We start from the raw sequence: 16,017 nt of genomic DNA, 5'->3' as shown, positions 1-16,017 counted from the left end.
AGCGAACCAGTGGCTGTTCATCTAACTCAGTTAAGCCTCATTACCACAGGGGAACGTAAAGGTACTTAGCAACGCTTGCTCAACCAGCTATTGTTTTTAACCAGAAAACCTTCAGGGGAGGCAGCCCTCGGCTCAGCTGCTGGTGCCAAACTTCAGCCTTTTATAAAATGTCTGGTTGAAAACAATAGTCTTAAACTGCTTCACTAGTCAAGGCACAAGAAAGCTGAAAATAAAAAGAAAATGAGGCCTAAGGCTGCACAATGGAGTAAATATGGTAAAATGGTGCTGTTTTTTATTAATTACATACAGTATTTATAGTTTTTATTGCACTTCCAAGTTAGTTAAAAACAAACAATAGTGCAATTAACTATACACATTACATAAAAAGGTACCATGCAGCGTACAAACAAGCTTAATACAAAGCAACATCATCTGCAGTTTGATTTATTTTCTTTTCATATTTGTAGCTCGGAGCTGCCTGCAGCTGCAGTAGAAAAAGCTAAGACCTGCTTCTGGGCAGGAGACGGGGCTGACTGCAATGACTCGTCAAGGCCTTTCATGGTGAGAAGATTTAAGTCTTGAGGCTGGTTATCACATGGAGTTTTGTAGAAGACAGTACTCTAAAATGATATTTACAAAGCCTATCTATGGTCTCATCTACTACATTAAAATAGGGTGTATAAAACAACAGGATGTCTTCATATTTTTCTGACATTCAAGTTTAAAGAAAAATAAGTAAATGTGAAAACCATCAAATACAAATTGGGGGATCCGTCTGCTTTGGGATAAATTCTTGTTAGAAAAGCTTATTTAAAAAAAAACAGAACACACACATCTTTGGTCCATGTTCAAACCCATGACTTGGCGAAACTTTGGCTTCATAAGAACACTCAGAACAGTGAGCACAAAGACGGAGCTACACAGGATTTACACATCTGAACTGCTTTAAGGAGCAGAACCATGGATTTTGGTTAACCTTGTATCAAAACACGTCTGGGTCTGCGTTTAAGACATAAAGAAGAGTTCAAAAAAAGTTTGCATAAATAATACTACACAAGTATCCATGGCCTGATTAAAAAGGTTTCTCTTTAAACAGAAGGTTACAATGGAAGCATAGTGCTGCCACGCCAGAAAAATGAAATCGATCAATATCATGTTACACCGTGAAAAGTTTGTTATAACAAGTTTTTCATGTTATAACAAGATGTTTTCAGGTTGTTCACGTACAAATTCATCACGTTAGAACACTGGATGTATAAAGAGAACTTGATACAGCGTTGGTGGCAGGGCCACATTCATTCTTCTATAAGTTGTGCATAAAGTCAAAAAGTGGAACTTCTGCATCATTGAGCCCATGAAGCAAAAGCACCAGAAACTTAAATCGTTCAGCTCTTGACGACTTTGTAAATGTTATCAGACTGAATGGATCCAATACCAATTGTGACACAACTCATTTTGTTGGGGTTGTGAATCAAAAAAATATATCCACTGATAGACAGACATCACTTTCAGAATGTAAGTCTATGGAAACAAGTATTGGGTCCAACAGCATCATGTGATGGACCCACCTGGCCACTTAAAAAATCGTCTTTAAAGCCTGGCGCTGATCTTGGGGGCTTGTGTTATAACAACAAACTTTTCTTGGTATAGCAATATACTGTTAATCTTGTTATACTGTCGAACGTTGCATGTTATAAAGTAATAATTTAATGTTATAACATAAAATGTTTTACGTTATAATGTGATAACTAATATGGTTATAACATAAAACTTGTGTCTTTCTCATTGATCAGCTTGAGGGGAACTTGAAACGTTTCATGTTATAAGAATGTAAGTTAGTAAGTCTCATTATTATCTCATTATTATGTGAAATGCAAATGAATGAAATTATAACATAAATAGCATAGTTAGGAGAAGTGTCTTGTTACGTATGTTGTAATAACATTAAAATATCTTGTTACGACAAACTTTTCATTTTATAATATGATAATGATATTGATCTGTTTTTCTTTTTCTGCTATTGTAGCAACACACTGCTGCAGGGGACATATGGGAAATGGTAAATATGACATCACTTCAGATCCAGATCTCTGACTAGGGGGTTTTATGTGTACTGTAAGTATAATTTCTTCCATTCTATATACATTGTGAAAATAACAATAATAAACAGAAAAGCACCTGTTATTTTCAGCAGGGTAGAGCTGCATTAGGATAGTAACTGACATATGCAAAATTATTCCATCAGTCAAGTGTTAACCAAGTTTCGTGTCGAGGATTACAGCCAAGACAAGCAGCACAACAAAAGGACACATGAGAGCATTTGGTGGAAACAGCGTAGACACAGCTCAAAAATCCTTTGGTTTCTGTGAGACACAGTTAACTCAGATCCTGAATGTGTAATCCAGGAAATGGATTTCTTGATCAAACAGACACACGCACACACACACACACACACGCACGGTAGCACGCACGTTAGCACGCACGGTAGCACGCACGCACACACCCACACACACTAATAATCCCATAGGTAAGAGTCTATATGGCAATGGCAGCCAAAGTGACTTAGCTACAGAGTTCAACATCTGTTTCCAGTTCCAAGTTCACATGGCTCACTGCATCAACAGTTCCAGGTAATGCAAACCCGGCCGGGACCTTATGAAAACTGACCGTCTCTGATGAACATGTCAGCATCGGGGCACGTGTGAGAGTGTGAGTGTGTATGTGTGTGTAAAAGAGAGACAGCCGAAGACAGGGGAGGGTGTGTGTGTGTCACTGAATGTTCTCAACACTATTCCAGCAGTGCATGAGGGACGACTGCCTTCTAGGAAAGGCAATACAAATATGGCACACTTCGAGAGAGAGGGAGAGAAAGAGAGAAGACATAGAGTAGTGTTTTCACTCTAAGCCATACCTTCATGAGGGGAGTACCACAGCTTATCGTTGCCATAAGTCCTAACTCTTGTGATGCTATCTCTCCCAGATGTCGCAAGGCTCACGCTAACGTCTCCGCCAACGTCTCACATTGTCAAGGGGGGGTTGTTGCCATGTAGGGTAACAGAGGTGGTTGCGTGACAGGATGGGGAGGAGGGTGTGTGACAGCTCATCAGAAACCACATTGGTTTCTGTGGGTTTCTGGCCTCACTTGCAAAACAGAACCCCCTTGCCTTCCAGTCCCCTCCCCTCCTCCAACGGCCAGCTCCTTCAGCTGGAAAGCTCAGCGAGGGTTTATTTTCACGGATGGGGAGCGAAAACAGCCCTCTCTTTGTTTTGGCTGCCGTGCCGTTCCCAGTGGAGGAGGCGTGGTGTCCTGAGGACTGGGGCAGGGCCTCATAGGGGCCACGTGGAGGAGGACGGTGGGGGGTTGGGGGTGTCCGGGTATGGGTCCCTCTCAAACTGGGTGCGAGGGCAGCTCCAGGAGTGTGGGTGTGTGTGTCGAGGCCAGGTGATGGAATCCCACCTCTGTGCTGTCTGTGATGCTGATGTCAGCATCTTCCCCTTTCCCTCGCTGGCGACGGATGGCACTGAAATACGCATTCATCAGCTGCATGATCTCAGTCAGCTGTGACAGAGAGAGAGACAGAGAAACAGAGAGAGAGACAGAGAGGGGGGTCAGATTGGTGGCAGTCTCAGTGTCTGTCTGGCACTGTCACAGGAGGGTGGAGACGGATGAGGTCATCCAGCTGTTGGAAAACCTGGATCCCCCAGAAGCAGAGGATGATGGGGTTTGACATACACACCCCTTGATCAGGATAAAAGAGGCCTTACATGTGTGTGGATATTTCATCACTTTGACATATTTTGTCCAGCAGCTGTTGCAGAAAAAGTCAGTGCACTTCATCTGTCTCTCTGTCACCCTGACCTTGGTGGACATGACCACCAAACCACCATAAGCCACCATGACCATTACCCTTACTTAAGTCCTACTAATGCTTGCCTAAACATGGTGTGGGAGAACATGGACTGAAACAGTCTCAACCTACATTACTCTTCAGCTTTAAGTGAAACCCTTAAATGAGCAGCTAATCTCGCCCTCACCGTTAACTCCAGGCCTAACCATAATCATCCCCTGCAAATGAGTCTTCTTTTTTCCCTGCCCAGGACCTCAAAACCTTGCACATTCATGTCACAGCAATATGAGGCCTTAAGTTCATAAAAGTCGGAGCCTTACTGGGCTCTGCTTCAATTCGCCTGTGCGTCCAATAAATAAATAAAAGCCACTTTTGTGCCTCATGAGAGATCACAGAGGGATTTTTTGTTCCGTGTGGGAAGATGCAAGCAAATCTGCCCCGTGAAAGGCAAGATTTGTTCTCTACTGAAAACAAAAAATGTCTGTTTGGAAGAACATCCATGTTTCTAAGAAATGTTGCTTAATATTTTAATCTAACCACGGCAATAAAACTCACCCCCCAGTTACCATTTAATGCCAGGATGTTAGACTTTTGGTGGTTAGCATCGGTTGGAGAGCAGGGGCAGGTTGTGTGCTCTCTATTTAGACCAAATTAATGAGTGTTTTTAAAGTGGGTCAGAGAGCTGGAGGGAGGGAGGGGGGGGGGTATCATGAGCAGACAGCGTGCTTCTTTCACTTACTCTGCAGAACACTGCATGGTGATAAGGCCACTTGGCCATGCACTGTACACAAACTGAATCCTGAATCCAGTAATAAGAGATTTTACTTCCTTTTACTCTGTGATACTTTACTCACGAATCTGGCCCACGATAAGGTGCCAGGTGTTCTGCCAACCATTTTCTAATTTGCAATGACAATACGTTTATTCACACTGGAAATTTTTTTGTACTTTTAATAAACATATGGTATCACAGCGCATTAAAAGCCTCGAACTGGAGTTTGTTTATCAAAAAAGGTGCCAGGGGAGGTTTCACCAGACCCCCTGACAGAAATCCAGGATAAACCCCGTATGTCCTCAATTCCTAAAAATTAGACCCTGGACTTCTGTCTTTTTGCAAAAGTGGCCCCCAGGCAAAGCAAGTTGAGTATCCCTGCTTTAGCCCTCAGCCTATGTACATGGTTCCCACACTTTTTCATTGACAAAATTTCAAAGCTATTCCATGACTTTATAAGGACCCACAATATTTTTTTTCTTCTTTGCTGGCCTTTTTCAGACATTTCAGATTCAAACTATATTCAAACATAATCCAGCCAGCTAGCATACATGAAAGAAGAGACAGAACAGGAGGAGAAAATCAAGAAAAGTATGTGATGGTAAACAAAACGTAATGCGCACACATATTTGAGCTATGTTACTGCCGAAAATAAACATGCCACCAAGTTACATTCTGTGGAATCAAAAACATTCCACGACTTTTCAATGATTTTTACTAATCCTATGACTTTTCCAGGTCTGGAAAATGTGACCATGAGCGTGGGAGTCCTGTATATATGCTAACCGTGAGCCACTATACCTTTGTGGTTTCAAACAGTAGATCCCGATCCCCAGCTGTGATCTTGAAAGTGTTGCTATCCGATACGCCGTAAGAACAGATCTGGCCATAAGGGAAGGACTCCAGGGCCTCTGCCTCTCCCTGCCGATACAGAGACACGGATGTAGCGGCAACACCCAGCCACAACTTCTGGGAAAAACTCCCTGTCGAACTCTGGAGGGAGGAAGAGGTAAGCAGATGTCAGAACAGCTCACAGTTATCCTTTAATTTACCTCAAGAGGCCAAGTGACTCTTAAGCTCTGAGGGAGCAAAATCTTTCAGTCCAACAATAAAACCAATGCATGGCTTCTCCATACTTACAATATAAAAATCCACTTCGTAAAGAGTGCATCCAAAGCCCGACCACTGGCGTGCAATTGTGAGGTAGGCAGCCATACTGTCCCTGCGGCTGTAGCCAGCGAGACCTTTCCAACGCTCCAAGATGGATCCCATGACAGCCGCTGCCTCCTCCTTCAGCCGGCTCCGCAGGCGCAAGTCCTGCTCCACTTTTTGCTTGTGCGCTGCTGTGGCTGTGTGGCTCCACAGCGTCCCTGCCAGGAGGCCTGTGGGGAAGCGCTGCGTTGTGTGGCAGCCCTGAGCAGCCACCTGACAAGGCGGCAGAGCTTGGGGTGCAGAAAGGGACATGAGGACTCGAGCTTCAAGCACGTGACTTGGGAAGAGCTCGTCCAGAGGCGGGCAGGGTGCGTGTGTGCTGAAGTCGCCCATCAGACACTGAAGCCTCAGGGAAGCTAAGGCCTGCAGGTCCTCTTCACAGGCTGGCAGCTGGCCACGCACCACCATCTCATGGCACTGCAGCGGAAAGGCCACAGCCAGGACAAACAGAGAGAGACAGAACGGGTTGAAAAAAAAAAGGAACAATTTGTCAGTAATAGCCCCAGTCCTGCCATCAATCCTTTCTACCCCACCCTGTTTTATTTTGTCCCATAACTCTTTTATGGGAGTCCTCAGGAAAAATGTTCTAATGAAGCCAGTGCTGGCTGCCTTTTGCCCCGTCTGCACTACAGCCAGTGCTCTTAGTCACGCTTTTTATGCACCGTGCTTTATTGCAATCACAGCCCATATAAGACATTAATGATTGTTAAGTAAAGACATAATAATCCAATGAAATACAAGAAACGAATAGCTGCAGGACAATAAATTATATCTCATTATCAGCATTGAAACGGTCACTCATAAGAGACGCTCTCAAAGGAGGACTCTGCCCTTTGAGGAGTTGCGTTCTGCTCCATTACCTGCTCAAAGAGGAAGAGATACTCAATGCTGTCCACTGATATGCTGTCGGCATCCAACAGGCAGTAGAGCTTGAAACACAGTTTCCACTGGGATTTAGTCTCTGACTCTTTGGCTGAGAGGCTGCACAGAAGAGGAAAAGAAAGGGTTAGGAAGAGATACACCAATAAAAATGGTATACCATGAGTCTTGAGCCTAGAAGTTAATATGTAACAAGATATTGCTTCTTCAATGTGTAATACTGTTGTTTTGTAACCTGGCTGTTTGCTGAGTTTGATCTTTATTCAGCACTGTAAAGACAGACAAAACAAAAAAACGCACTGGTCTCTTTTATTCCAGCGTTATGGTTTCATACAAGACTTTGACTTTTACAGCCGAGTGACATTAGCTTTACCTTGGCTTGGCTGGCTTTGCTGACAGAAACAGTGACACCAGCCTAGTTTCCCAGCAGGGTGTCTTGTTTGACCAATGAGACCAGACAAGGTCAGCAGTTATCAAGGCTACTGGATAATGTTCAGCATGGGAGTTGGGCTAGTAAAGATAAATATACAATCCACTGCTCAGTTGGTATTCATCTAATGAATGACAAATAGCTCAGATTCCTGCCAGACTTAAACAAGGTGTTTTGATAGCGCTGTCTGCTTGGTTTTATTGTGTCTGACTTCCTCGCCGTGTCTGTCTGTTCTTTTTTACAGGGTGAAGACAGGGATTTGCTTTTCGGACCTGGTCAGGATGTCTGCGATCAGAGCGCTGCCTGCAACCGGCTGCTCCCACAGTGCATTCTGCTCGTACAGTGCAAACGTGTTTTTGCTGTCTTGCAGGCCGAGCTTCTCCTGCATCCTTCGAACCACCTGGTAGGGAGGTAAAGGAAAGTGAGATTTTAACAGACAAATGGACCCTGTTACTCAAGATAATCCACAGATCTTGTTTAAAATTGTTTGATGTGGGAACTATTTTCCTTCCACCAAACAACATCTGCCAACTGTATCACAGCTGGAAAAGTGCCTCTACTGCTAGCTCAACTAGCACCACTGAGCTAGCTAACATACAGCTCAGCCGAGGAGGACGTCATTGATGTTCACGAGCGCGAGCCATTTGTCCATGAGGTGATGCTCGCTTTCTTGTGCAGTGATATGGTTAGTGCGTGTAACTCAGTGGAAAGAAAATAGTTGTTACGTGAAACTGCTCACAACAAGGTCTGTGGATAACCTTTAGTAACCGGGTCGTGATTTCTGGAAAGAGAGCCAAATGCTATCTAGGTTCATTATATTGGAGATAAGTCAGACATCTCTACAGCAACTACAGTAACTCAAACTCAAGCAATCTAGGATGATAAATAGCACCACAGGTAAGAGGCAAAATATGTATTTTTGGATTTTGGGGTGACCTGTCTCTTTAAAAGTGGAAACATAAGAGGCAGACATGCAATTTTTGTGCTTATTGTGGTTTAGTAATGTCACTAGAATCCAGATTAGGCAAGGATGCTGTGAACATGTCAGAGGCTGAAAGTTTGAGAAAGTTGTGCTTTGTAGCAGAATACAGATAAATGCTCCCAAACCTCATTGGCAGTAGTGTGTGAGCTGATGTACAGCTGGCAGGATAAGGGGCCAGGATAGTGCACAGTGCACAGCATCTCCTGTCGGCTCATGAGCATCTGGATCTCCTCCCAGGATGGCACACACTCCCGACACTTGGTCTTCTCAAGAGCCTCACTGATGAATGACGCATAGTTATCCATCTCAGACTCGGGACTCTGGCTCTGGATCCTGCAGGAGTGAAAGTGAGACGGGTGGAAACGTACCATCTGCGTGTGCATTTAAAATTTCCAGATATTTGGCAGCAAAATTAAAATATTCAATACTTAAAAGGGAGAACTTGTTAATTCTCGTGATGTCAACAGCAATTCAAAGTCTGTTACGTGTTACGCTACGATTATGGACTTTGCGTCATCCTTTTGATTCAAGTGAGTTCTTTATTTTCTTTGGGCTGGTAATGCTCGAAAGTCAATGAGGCGAGGAATGACAAATGTTCTCACTTTAGCTCTTAGGGACTTAAAAGGCTCAATATCCCTCAATCCTTCAAAGAAAAGGAAAATGGCAAAGAAAACATGTTTGACTTTGGGTAGTGCACGAAACAGGAAAAGGTATTTCCGCTCCTGTGAACCAGAGTGACCTGCCACTTCCTCCCAACAGAGTGTCCAGGAGTGGTAAGTGAGTGTGTGTGTGCTGTTGTTTTAAATGAGGGGACACAAAGCCAGCGGACACACACTTCAACTGGAGCCTGAAGTCTCACACACTTTGTGGAGTTTGAAAGGTGTGAAATACAACCTGAAGGAGTTATGAGCTCAGCCCTGTGTAAACAAATGGAAAAATAGGAAGGAAACAATTATACTGCGATGTTCGTCCCAAAATACACAAAAGGGAGGACAGAGAGAGAGAGGGCGGGGGGCTCAAACATTCTGCCAGACAGAGAGAGGCCCTCTCATTCCCTCAAATGTCTCCCTCTCTCATAACTATATGGCCACAGGGTGGGATTTGTCCCGCTGAAACATAATTAGGAATGTTCCACTGAGTCTATGTGATCCTTCCTATACTCTCTGGTCCTCACTCCTCTCTGCTCTTTCCTCCTTTTTTGCCCTCCACCCCCCTTCTTTCTTCTAGCCTGCTCTCTCTGACAGCAGACATTCCCTGGGGGTTTTCTCAGGGCACTGGAGGGTTTCTGGGCTCAATTCCCAGCTCCAGTCTTAGCTCTGCCTATCTGCAGCCTCAGCACAGATCCACAGAGTGAGAGAGTGCGTGAGAGCGATGGCAATGCGTATCAAAACACACGAGCAGCGAGTTTCACAGCAAGTTCTTATGAATCGCCATTGCATGCGACTGTTCCATTAGCTATGGCGTGATTCCCAGTACAAACATATAGATAGAAAACTGTAGTGGTTTGGTGGAATGGTGTTAGACAGAAAATCTGGAGCAGGAGATTAGCACTGCTAATAATTTAGATTAGCATGCTTGACAGAGGGACTAATTCAGACCTGTAAATCCAACCCTAAAACACTGGATCTGTCTGGGAGAACACGCTAACAATGTGAAGGCATATCACGCTACTATATCTAAACTGGTGGTTTGCGGTGCCGGCGCCTGCTTTTTGTTCGCTGTCTGGACCTCGTGTTTTCCCTGCTATGACACACCACTGGTTCACCTTCATCTTTCAGCATTCAACCTGTTCTACCTCATGACCAACAACTGACTTCTGGTCTTAGGTACTATTCTTATGGGTCTGGGAATTGCATCTGGTTGCTACAACTTGTTTTCATATTTGACTCAGATCACTTATCACTTTCATGTAAAATCATTTTAATGTAGTGAACATATTAGAAACAAATATTTATATGCGGAGAGTTGCATGTTAAGTTTTTTAATCTATGCACGTATAAAAAATATATATTTGTTTCTTACATCTTTGTTTTGCGATAGTTTGAGTTTGTCTTGTTCAAAATGTATATGTCTTGACAACAAACTGTGTATGTGGTAATGACATATGTGGTTTAGAGTGGGAGGTTGTATGTTTAATTTGTGATGCAGATTATTTTGTATTTTGTTCAGAAAGAAAAAAAACTGTCACTAATAAAAAATAGAATCTCTTTCATGAATTAAAAAAAAACACTGGCCTGTTACACTTGTGGCTTCTATTACTTTAAACTGTCAACATAAGGATTAGCTGTAGTGTTTTCCACCTGTCATATTTCCCCTTGGGATAAATCAAAGCCAGCAAAAACAAGAACATTTTCCATTTGTAATTAACAAGTAGGAAATGATGTGAACAGCTTTCTCTGGGATTTATTTTTTCAAAATTTAACACTAATAATTCCAACCTGAATGTGGCTTATGTCATTTCTAATTTTCCAAACTAATATATAGCTCTAACAAGAACACAGCTGAGGTAAACAAAACAAACTATTTACATTACATTGTGCAACTTAAAGGTATACTATGCAGGAATTGCCAGCTACTATTTGAAAATGGTATCACTGGCAAAAATGTATGCCAACCCCTGATTCGCTCTTGTTTTGGAAGAAGCCTTGTCCCCTTGGTGTTGCACATTGGTATATTTTGTGTTTTTTCGATACTTTATGAGTTTGTAACTTCCTCTTGGATGCATGCCACTACAGCCTGGTAGCTGACCTCACCTGTGCGCTGAAGAAGAAAGTAAAAAAAAAACACAGGCAAAGGAGTCTCCGCAGATAAATACACAGCTACACTTCAAGTGGGTCATAAGTGATGACTGAGAGAGATAACTTTTGTATGAGTCTAAACCGTGTTTTTAGGAAAAGTCTGCATAAAAATACCTGTAAATACAATCACAGCACATTACTTCTCAATAGATGTTTCATCTGTGGCCAATATTTGATTTGAATATGTTATATCATGAAAATCAACTGTATCCCCTCTGCAACACTCGACTATCCTTTGTGTGAATCTCACCTCTTGAGGTGGAATCGCAGGTACTTGAGCACAGTTGGCCCAGGCAGGAAAGTGCAGCTCATGCAGGTGAGAAGCTGCCAGTAGCGGAGGTGTGCAGCAGTGTACGGGGCAGGCGTGTAGCTGGTCTGCTTCACTAGCTGGCAGTAGACCTCATCGCGGAGAGGCCGCAGGTCCAGGCAGGTCTGCAGCACACCCTGGATGATGGGCACCGGCTCCCGTGCTGATTCAAGCTGCTGCAGGCAATTAAAGAGCTTCACGGCCTCCTCGCGCACTGAGCCGTAGCCTTTCCCGCTGTGGTCTGGAGAGAGGAGGAAGTATAATTCGATTTTTCTTTCGTTTTCTCTATTTTTTACTTCTTAAGGACATCACAGTGATGCTAACATTTTGTTGTGTAAACATCAAAAAGTTGCAGTGGACATTTAAATATAATACAGCAATTTATAATAAATATTGCTCTGTCTCTTTTCTATTTGTTTTGTGCTGTGCTTCTGTTTGCATTTGTTTTAATGAAATAGCCACACCAAGAAGGGTTGTACATTACATTGTGCTTTCTGCTGCCTCTCAGCAGTTCAAACAGAACAGCGATAACACTTTGTCGCAATTAGCAATAAAGCCCTTGAACGGTAGTTAAAGAAAATCATTGCCAACTGAGTATATATACAGGCTTAAGTGGTCAGTTTCTGTTAGATAATATAAATAACAGCTTCAAGAAAAACTCAGCCATCAGCACTGAGACTGAACCTACTTGTTTTATGGTCTAGCTTAAGCTTTCTTGTCTGTGAAAATTGTGTTTATCGTTCTTTGTATTTTTATCTGCAATTTCATACACTGTTGTGATGATCATGTATGTTGTGTACATGTTAAATACTTACATGTGTGCTCCAAGCTGCCGTAGGGGAAGGGCAGCAGAGGAGCGTACAGGGGGCCCTGGGTGTACTTCAGGATGGGATTGTGCTGGTAGATGTGCTCCACTACCTCAGGGTTGAACTTATTCTCCTAAAGCACACAGGTGGAAAAAAATTGTGATAAGGTCAATAGACACAGAAAAGAACAAACTTTCATATGACTTCAATACGCCTGCAGCCAACCTGGAAGCAAGTCAGTCAGCGAGGGGTTGATTGACTATGTGTGTTTGTCTGTAAGGGGTTAGTGAGGTCGATTTGACAAGGGTCACAATTCAGCTCTGGCAAGTTTCAAAGCAGCAGAAAGGTCAAGTGATGACCCAGCAAACCACACTAGCATGACTGACACGTTATATTTTATCCGCTGGTGTCAATGAGTTTAGTGTGCGTGTGTTTGTGTCTTTCGCTGCTTATGTGGATAGATGCCTTCCAGCGGTACAGATGGCCTCCATGCTACTGCCCTCCAGCACCTGTTGCTCATTAGTAACGTTGCCACTGCTCTGGCTCTCTCCTGCCTCTGCAGCCCCCTCAAACCAACCACCCCTTCTCTCTGGCTACAAGACAAGCCTGCTTTCCCCCCTCCTTAGTGGGGCAAAGTTGACACATTCTTCTGAAGTGTTTGGTGCACACTAGTGACAGGCTTGTCTGTTTGAAACGTGGGAATGAGATGCTGCTCTGTGAATCACATGCAGCTGGAAACAGCACAACATCCCAGATAAATTTCAAACACTATACATACATGGTTAGGCACATGCAGTGGTTTGACATTTTGGAAAATACCCTTATTTCTTACTTGCCAAAAGCTAGATGAGAGGATGGATACCACTCTCAAATGTGCACGGTGGATATAAAGCCACAGCAAGCAGCTCAACGCTAGCACAAAGACTGAAAAAACAGCTAGCCTATCCATAGGCAACCGAATCTGCCTACTAGCAGCTGTAAAGCTCACTAATTAAAAACTGAACTGTAAAATTGACATTTTACACTGGTTGGCCGGAAACTGGGAACTCCATTTCAATTAACATAATTGAGTCCACCTAAATGTCAATATTTTAGCACAATATAGTTGGACATATTTTCCAGTATAATGTTTTGATGATCAATTTAAGAATTTAGTGGTAGTCAGTGAAAAGTCATTTGAAAATCTGCAGGGTAGTCTAGCTGCAGTTGTGCCAGCAGTACAAGGAGAAAAAGTATACAGTACCTTGATTGTATCTTGATGTTCACAAAACAGTTTAAAAAATCATCTCTATTTGAAGTTACAGTTAGGCATGAGCTCTTCTGTCGGTTTACTCTTTACATTCAGGCAAAGATTAGGTTATTAAAAGCTTTTTAGTTTGCGAGTTTAGCTTATGCAAAAGCTTTTGCAAAAGTGACGAGACAACCTAATGCAAGCCGACCAGAATGCACAGGCACACAACACACTTGTGTTGTTAAGGAGTCCCAACAGGGAAATAGCTCGAATCAACTGCAATCAAATCTACCTACCAGCGGCTCTGAAGTTCACTAATTAAAAACTGAAACATAAATATGACATTTCAGTGTATTACAGGATCATTTCTTGGCTGGGACCAGAAACTTCCTGGAGGCTACACTGGTCGCCTGGCAACTGGTCCTTGCCAAGAAATAGTCCAGCACATAACTTCCCATAAAATGACGTGAAGTTAGTGTTTTTACACTTTGATTTTTGTACAGTTTAACAAATGAGATATGACATGTTAATTGGTGAGCTGTAGAGGTGCTGGTGGACTTTTTTCAGCTTTCTAATCTGCTTCTCAGAATGAAAGCGAAAATGTGTAACGTCTCCTTTGAGGATAATTCTTGTATATTACAATCTGGGTTTTGTTTACACAGTTTTGTCAATCATTTCTATCACTAATGATAACATTGTGCTCAGCAAAGTAATTGCTAAGATCTGGTGACCCAGCAACAGCACTCATGTTACAATAAGTAGATGTCACAAGTAAACCCTTACTGCAGAAAAAAGTGCGCAGAAAAAATGTTCAGCTACATTCCAGTAGGTTTGAGTTGTCTGTATGTTTACTGTGATGGAGATTTGCAAAAGTAAAGGTAATAATTTCACTATTTGTCCTTAAAGTGTAACGTGAGGCAGATATAAGATTTATGATCAGTTCACCAATCTAATCTGCTCTTCAGATCTTCTCTCCATTTTTCTCTCTCAAGTCCTCTGGCTGTAGGTCCAAGGCTAACACTGCAATCCCCGCTCTCCCTTGTCTCTGTGGCTGGAACATGAATCTATGCTTTAAAGATAAGCCAGCAGTCCTGTTCACACAAAGCCTCCTCTGTTCAGTCTCTGTTTGATTTTTGCAGCAGTCCCAATCTCACACTCACACTTTGCCTGTTGGAGAAAGTGTGTCTCTGTGTAAAGGTGAGGGAATGACAGAGCAATACACCTGAGAGACAAAGACTGAGGAAGTTATGTCGGGGGGGGGGCAAACTCTGAATGAGGAGCACTTTGAAAGCAGGCCCTCTAAAATATAAGCTTGGCCCCTCCTGGCAAAGCAGACAGAGGCAGACGGAGGCAAGCAGATTAACCACTTTCTTTGAGATTAGAGACTCTCGTTGGGAGATTACGGAGACAGGAGGCCAGGCACAGGACTGCTTATCTGGCCCTGCTGCTTCACACCAAACCCTCCTCGGCCAAAACTGCCCCTCTTTTCACCCCAGGCGCAGACTGATGCAAGACAAGTCATCTGTCTGCTCAATGAGATTCCAGCCTGCTGTGTTCTCAAGCAACACTAGGTCTAAAAATATGGTCATCTCTTATAAATACACTTCACTCTCCTGCCATGTGAGAAAGTAAAGCAAAAGGCATTTTTTCAAATCCACATGTTCTGAGCACTCAATAACTGGAAATATCTTTATCTTGAAATGACCTTTCAGCCTCAGGTCTGCTATGTCCTGTCCCAGTGTGGTTGAATAAGATGACATCATTCAAAAGAGAAAGCAATGGAAACTTTGGACTCCTGGCTCAATGAAGCCGTGTGGTTTCCACAGTAACTGTGTGTGTGTGTGTGTGTGGGGGGGGTATTGCGTTGCCCACCTCAATGTCTCGAATGAGTAGCTGTGTTGGTGTTTCCACTGGTGCTTTGGTATCAATGATTTTCTGGATGGCACATGCCCAGTGCACAGCCTCGTTGAAGTGCTTGGTGTACAGCCTGTAGCAGTGCTTCCGCCCATACACTGTGATGCTCCAGTGGCCTGAGAGAAACAAAAAAATTACATGTACATCTCATCTAAAACTGTAGTTGAAGTAAATAGGGAAGAGAACAGTGAACTTTTCTCTGCATGGGACACCCCGCATATCTAGCGTGACTCCCTCTCCCTGACTTCCTCTCTCAGTTTCACTGAGGATCAAAGGTCAGCCAGTGAGGAACCTCAGACCACGCCAAAACCAAACAACATCAGTTATGCTATAGATGAGTTAGGACACAAGTGTTAAACCCCTCAGTGAGTCTCCCCTTGAACAACCTGCAATAAAAGTGAAACAAGGCGTGCTTCCTCCTTGTGCAGAGGAAGCATTAGACATACCCCAGGCAGCCTGGCCTGATCTGCAGCCTCACGTCTGTTATCAGCCTTTCCTGCTACGTGACTTGGCACCACATCCTTCTTTGTTTAGGTTCTTGGTGAAGTACAAACCCCCAAAAAAGAGGTTTTACAACTGAGATTATGACATGGTTGTATTACCATTGCCTACTTGGGTCAGTGGTGTCAAACATGGAGCCCTTAAAGGGAACTAATATTTCATAGTGACAACCAGTAAATACATGGGGAAGTAAATATTTCATGCAACTTTCTCAGTGGTTTAGAAGGACCATAAGGTTATTCAGTAGTGAAACAGCCAGGAGAGCTTGTGACAAAGCCACTATTGAAAGCGCATTTCTGTCCAGAAAAGTCCCCTGACATATTGAGTTAGTAAGAAA

The 16,017-nt window shown here is 43.2% G+C and overlaps 1 protein-coding gene across 2 annotated transcripts in view; it reads right to left on the bottom strand.

Moving 5' to 3' along the window:
• Positions 1–266: 266 nt before the first annotated feature.
• plekhh3 (pleckstrin homology, MyTH4 and FERM domain containing H3) overlaps positions 267–16,017 on the bottom strand; it is a 54,060-nt gene continuing 38,309 nt past the window's right edge. For both annotated transcript variants that reach the window (XM_088091024.1, XM_042504819.2), the window contains 9 exons: positions 15,138–15,295; positions 12,044–12,167; positions 11,172–11,469; positions 8,249–8,456; positions 7,414–7,541; positions 6,693–6,813; positions 5,761–6,249; positions 5,422–5,613; positions 267–3,559 (listed from right to left, as the gene is read on the bottom strand). In XM_088091024.1, the coding sequence (XP_087947150.1) occupies positions 3,389–3,559; positions 5,422–5,613; positions 5,761–6,249; positions 6,693–6,813; positions 7,414–7,541; positions 8,249–8,456; positions 11,172–11,469; positions 12,044–12,167; positions 15,138–15,295 (1,889 nt within the window). In that variant the 3' untranslated portion in view covers positions 267–3,388. The remainder of the gene's footprint in view (positions 3,560–5,421; positions 5,614–5,760; positions 6,250–6,692; positions 6,814–7,413; positions 7,542–8,248; positions 8,457–11,171; positions 11,470–12,043; positions 12,168–15,137; positions 15,296–16,017) is intronic.

Source organism: Plectropomus leopardus, chromosome 18 (genome assembly GCF_026936395.1).
Source record: "Plectropomus leopardus strain MGB_pleo_1.0 chromosome 18, ASM2693639v1, whole genome shotgun sequence".
Taxonomy (NCBI): Eukaryota; Metazoa; Chordata; class Actinopteri; order Perciformes; family Serranidae; genus Plectropomus; species Plectropomus leopardus.
This window is presented reverse-complemented; position numbering and strand designations above follow the sequence as displayed.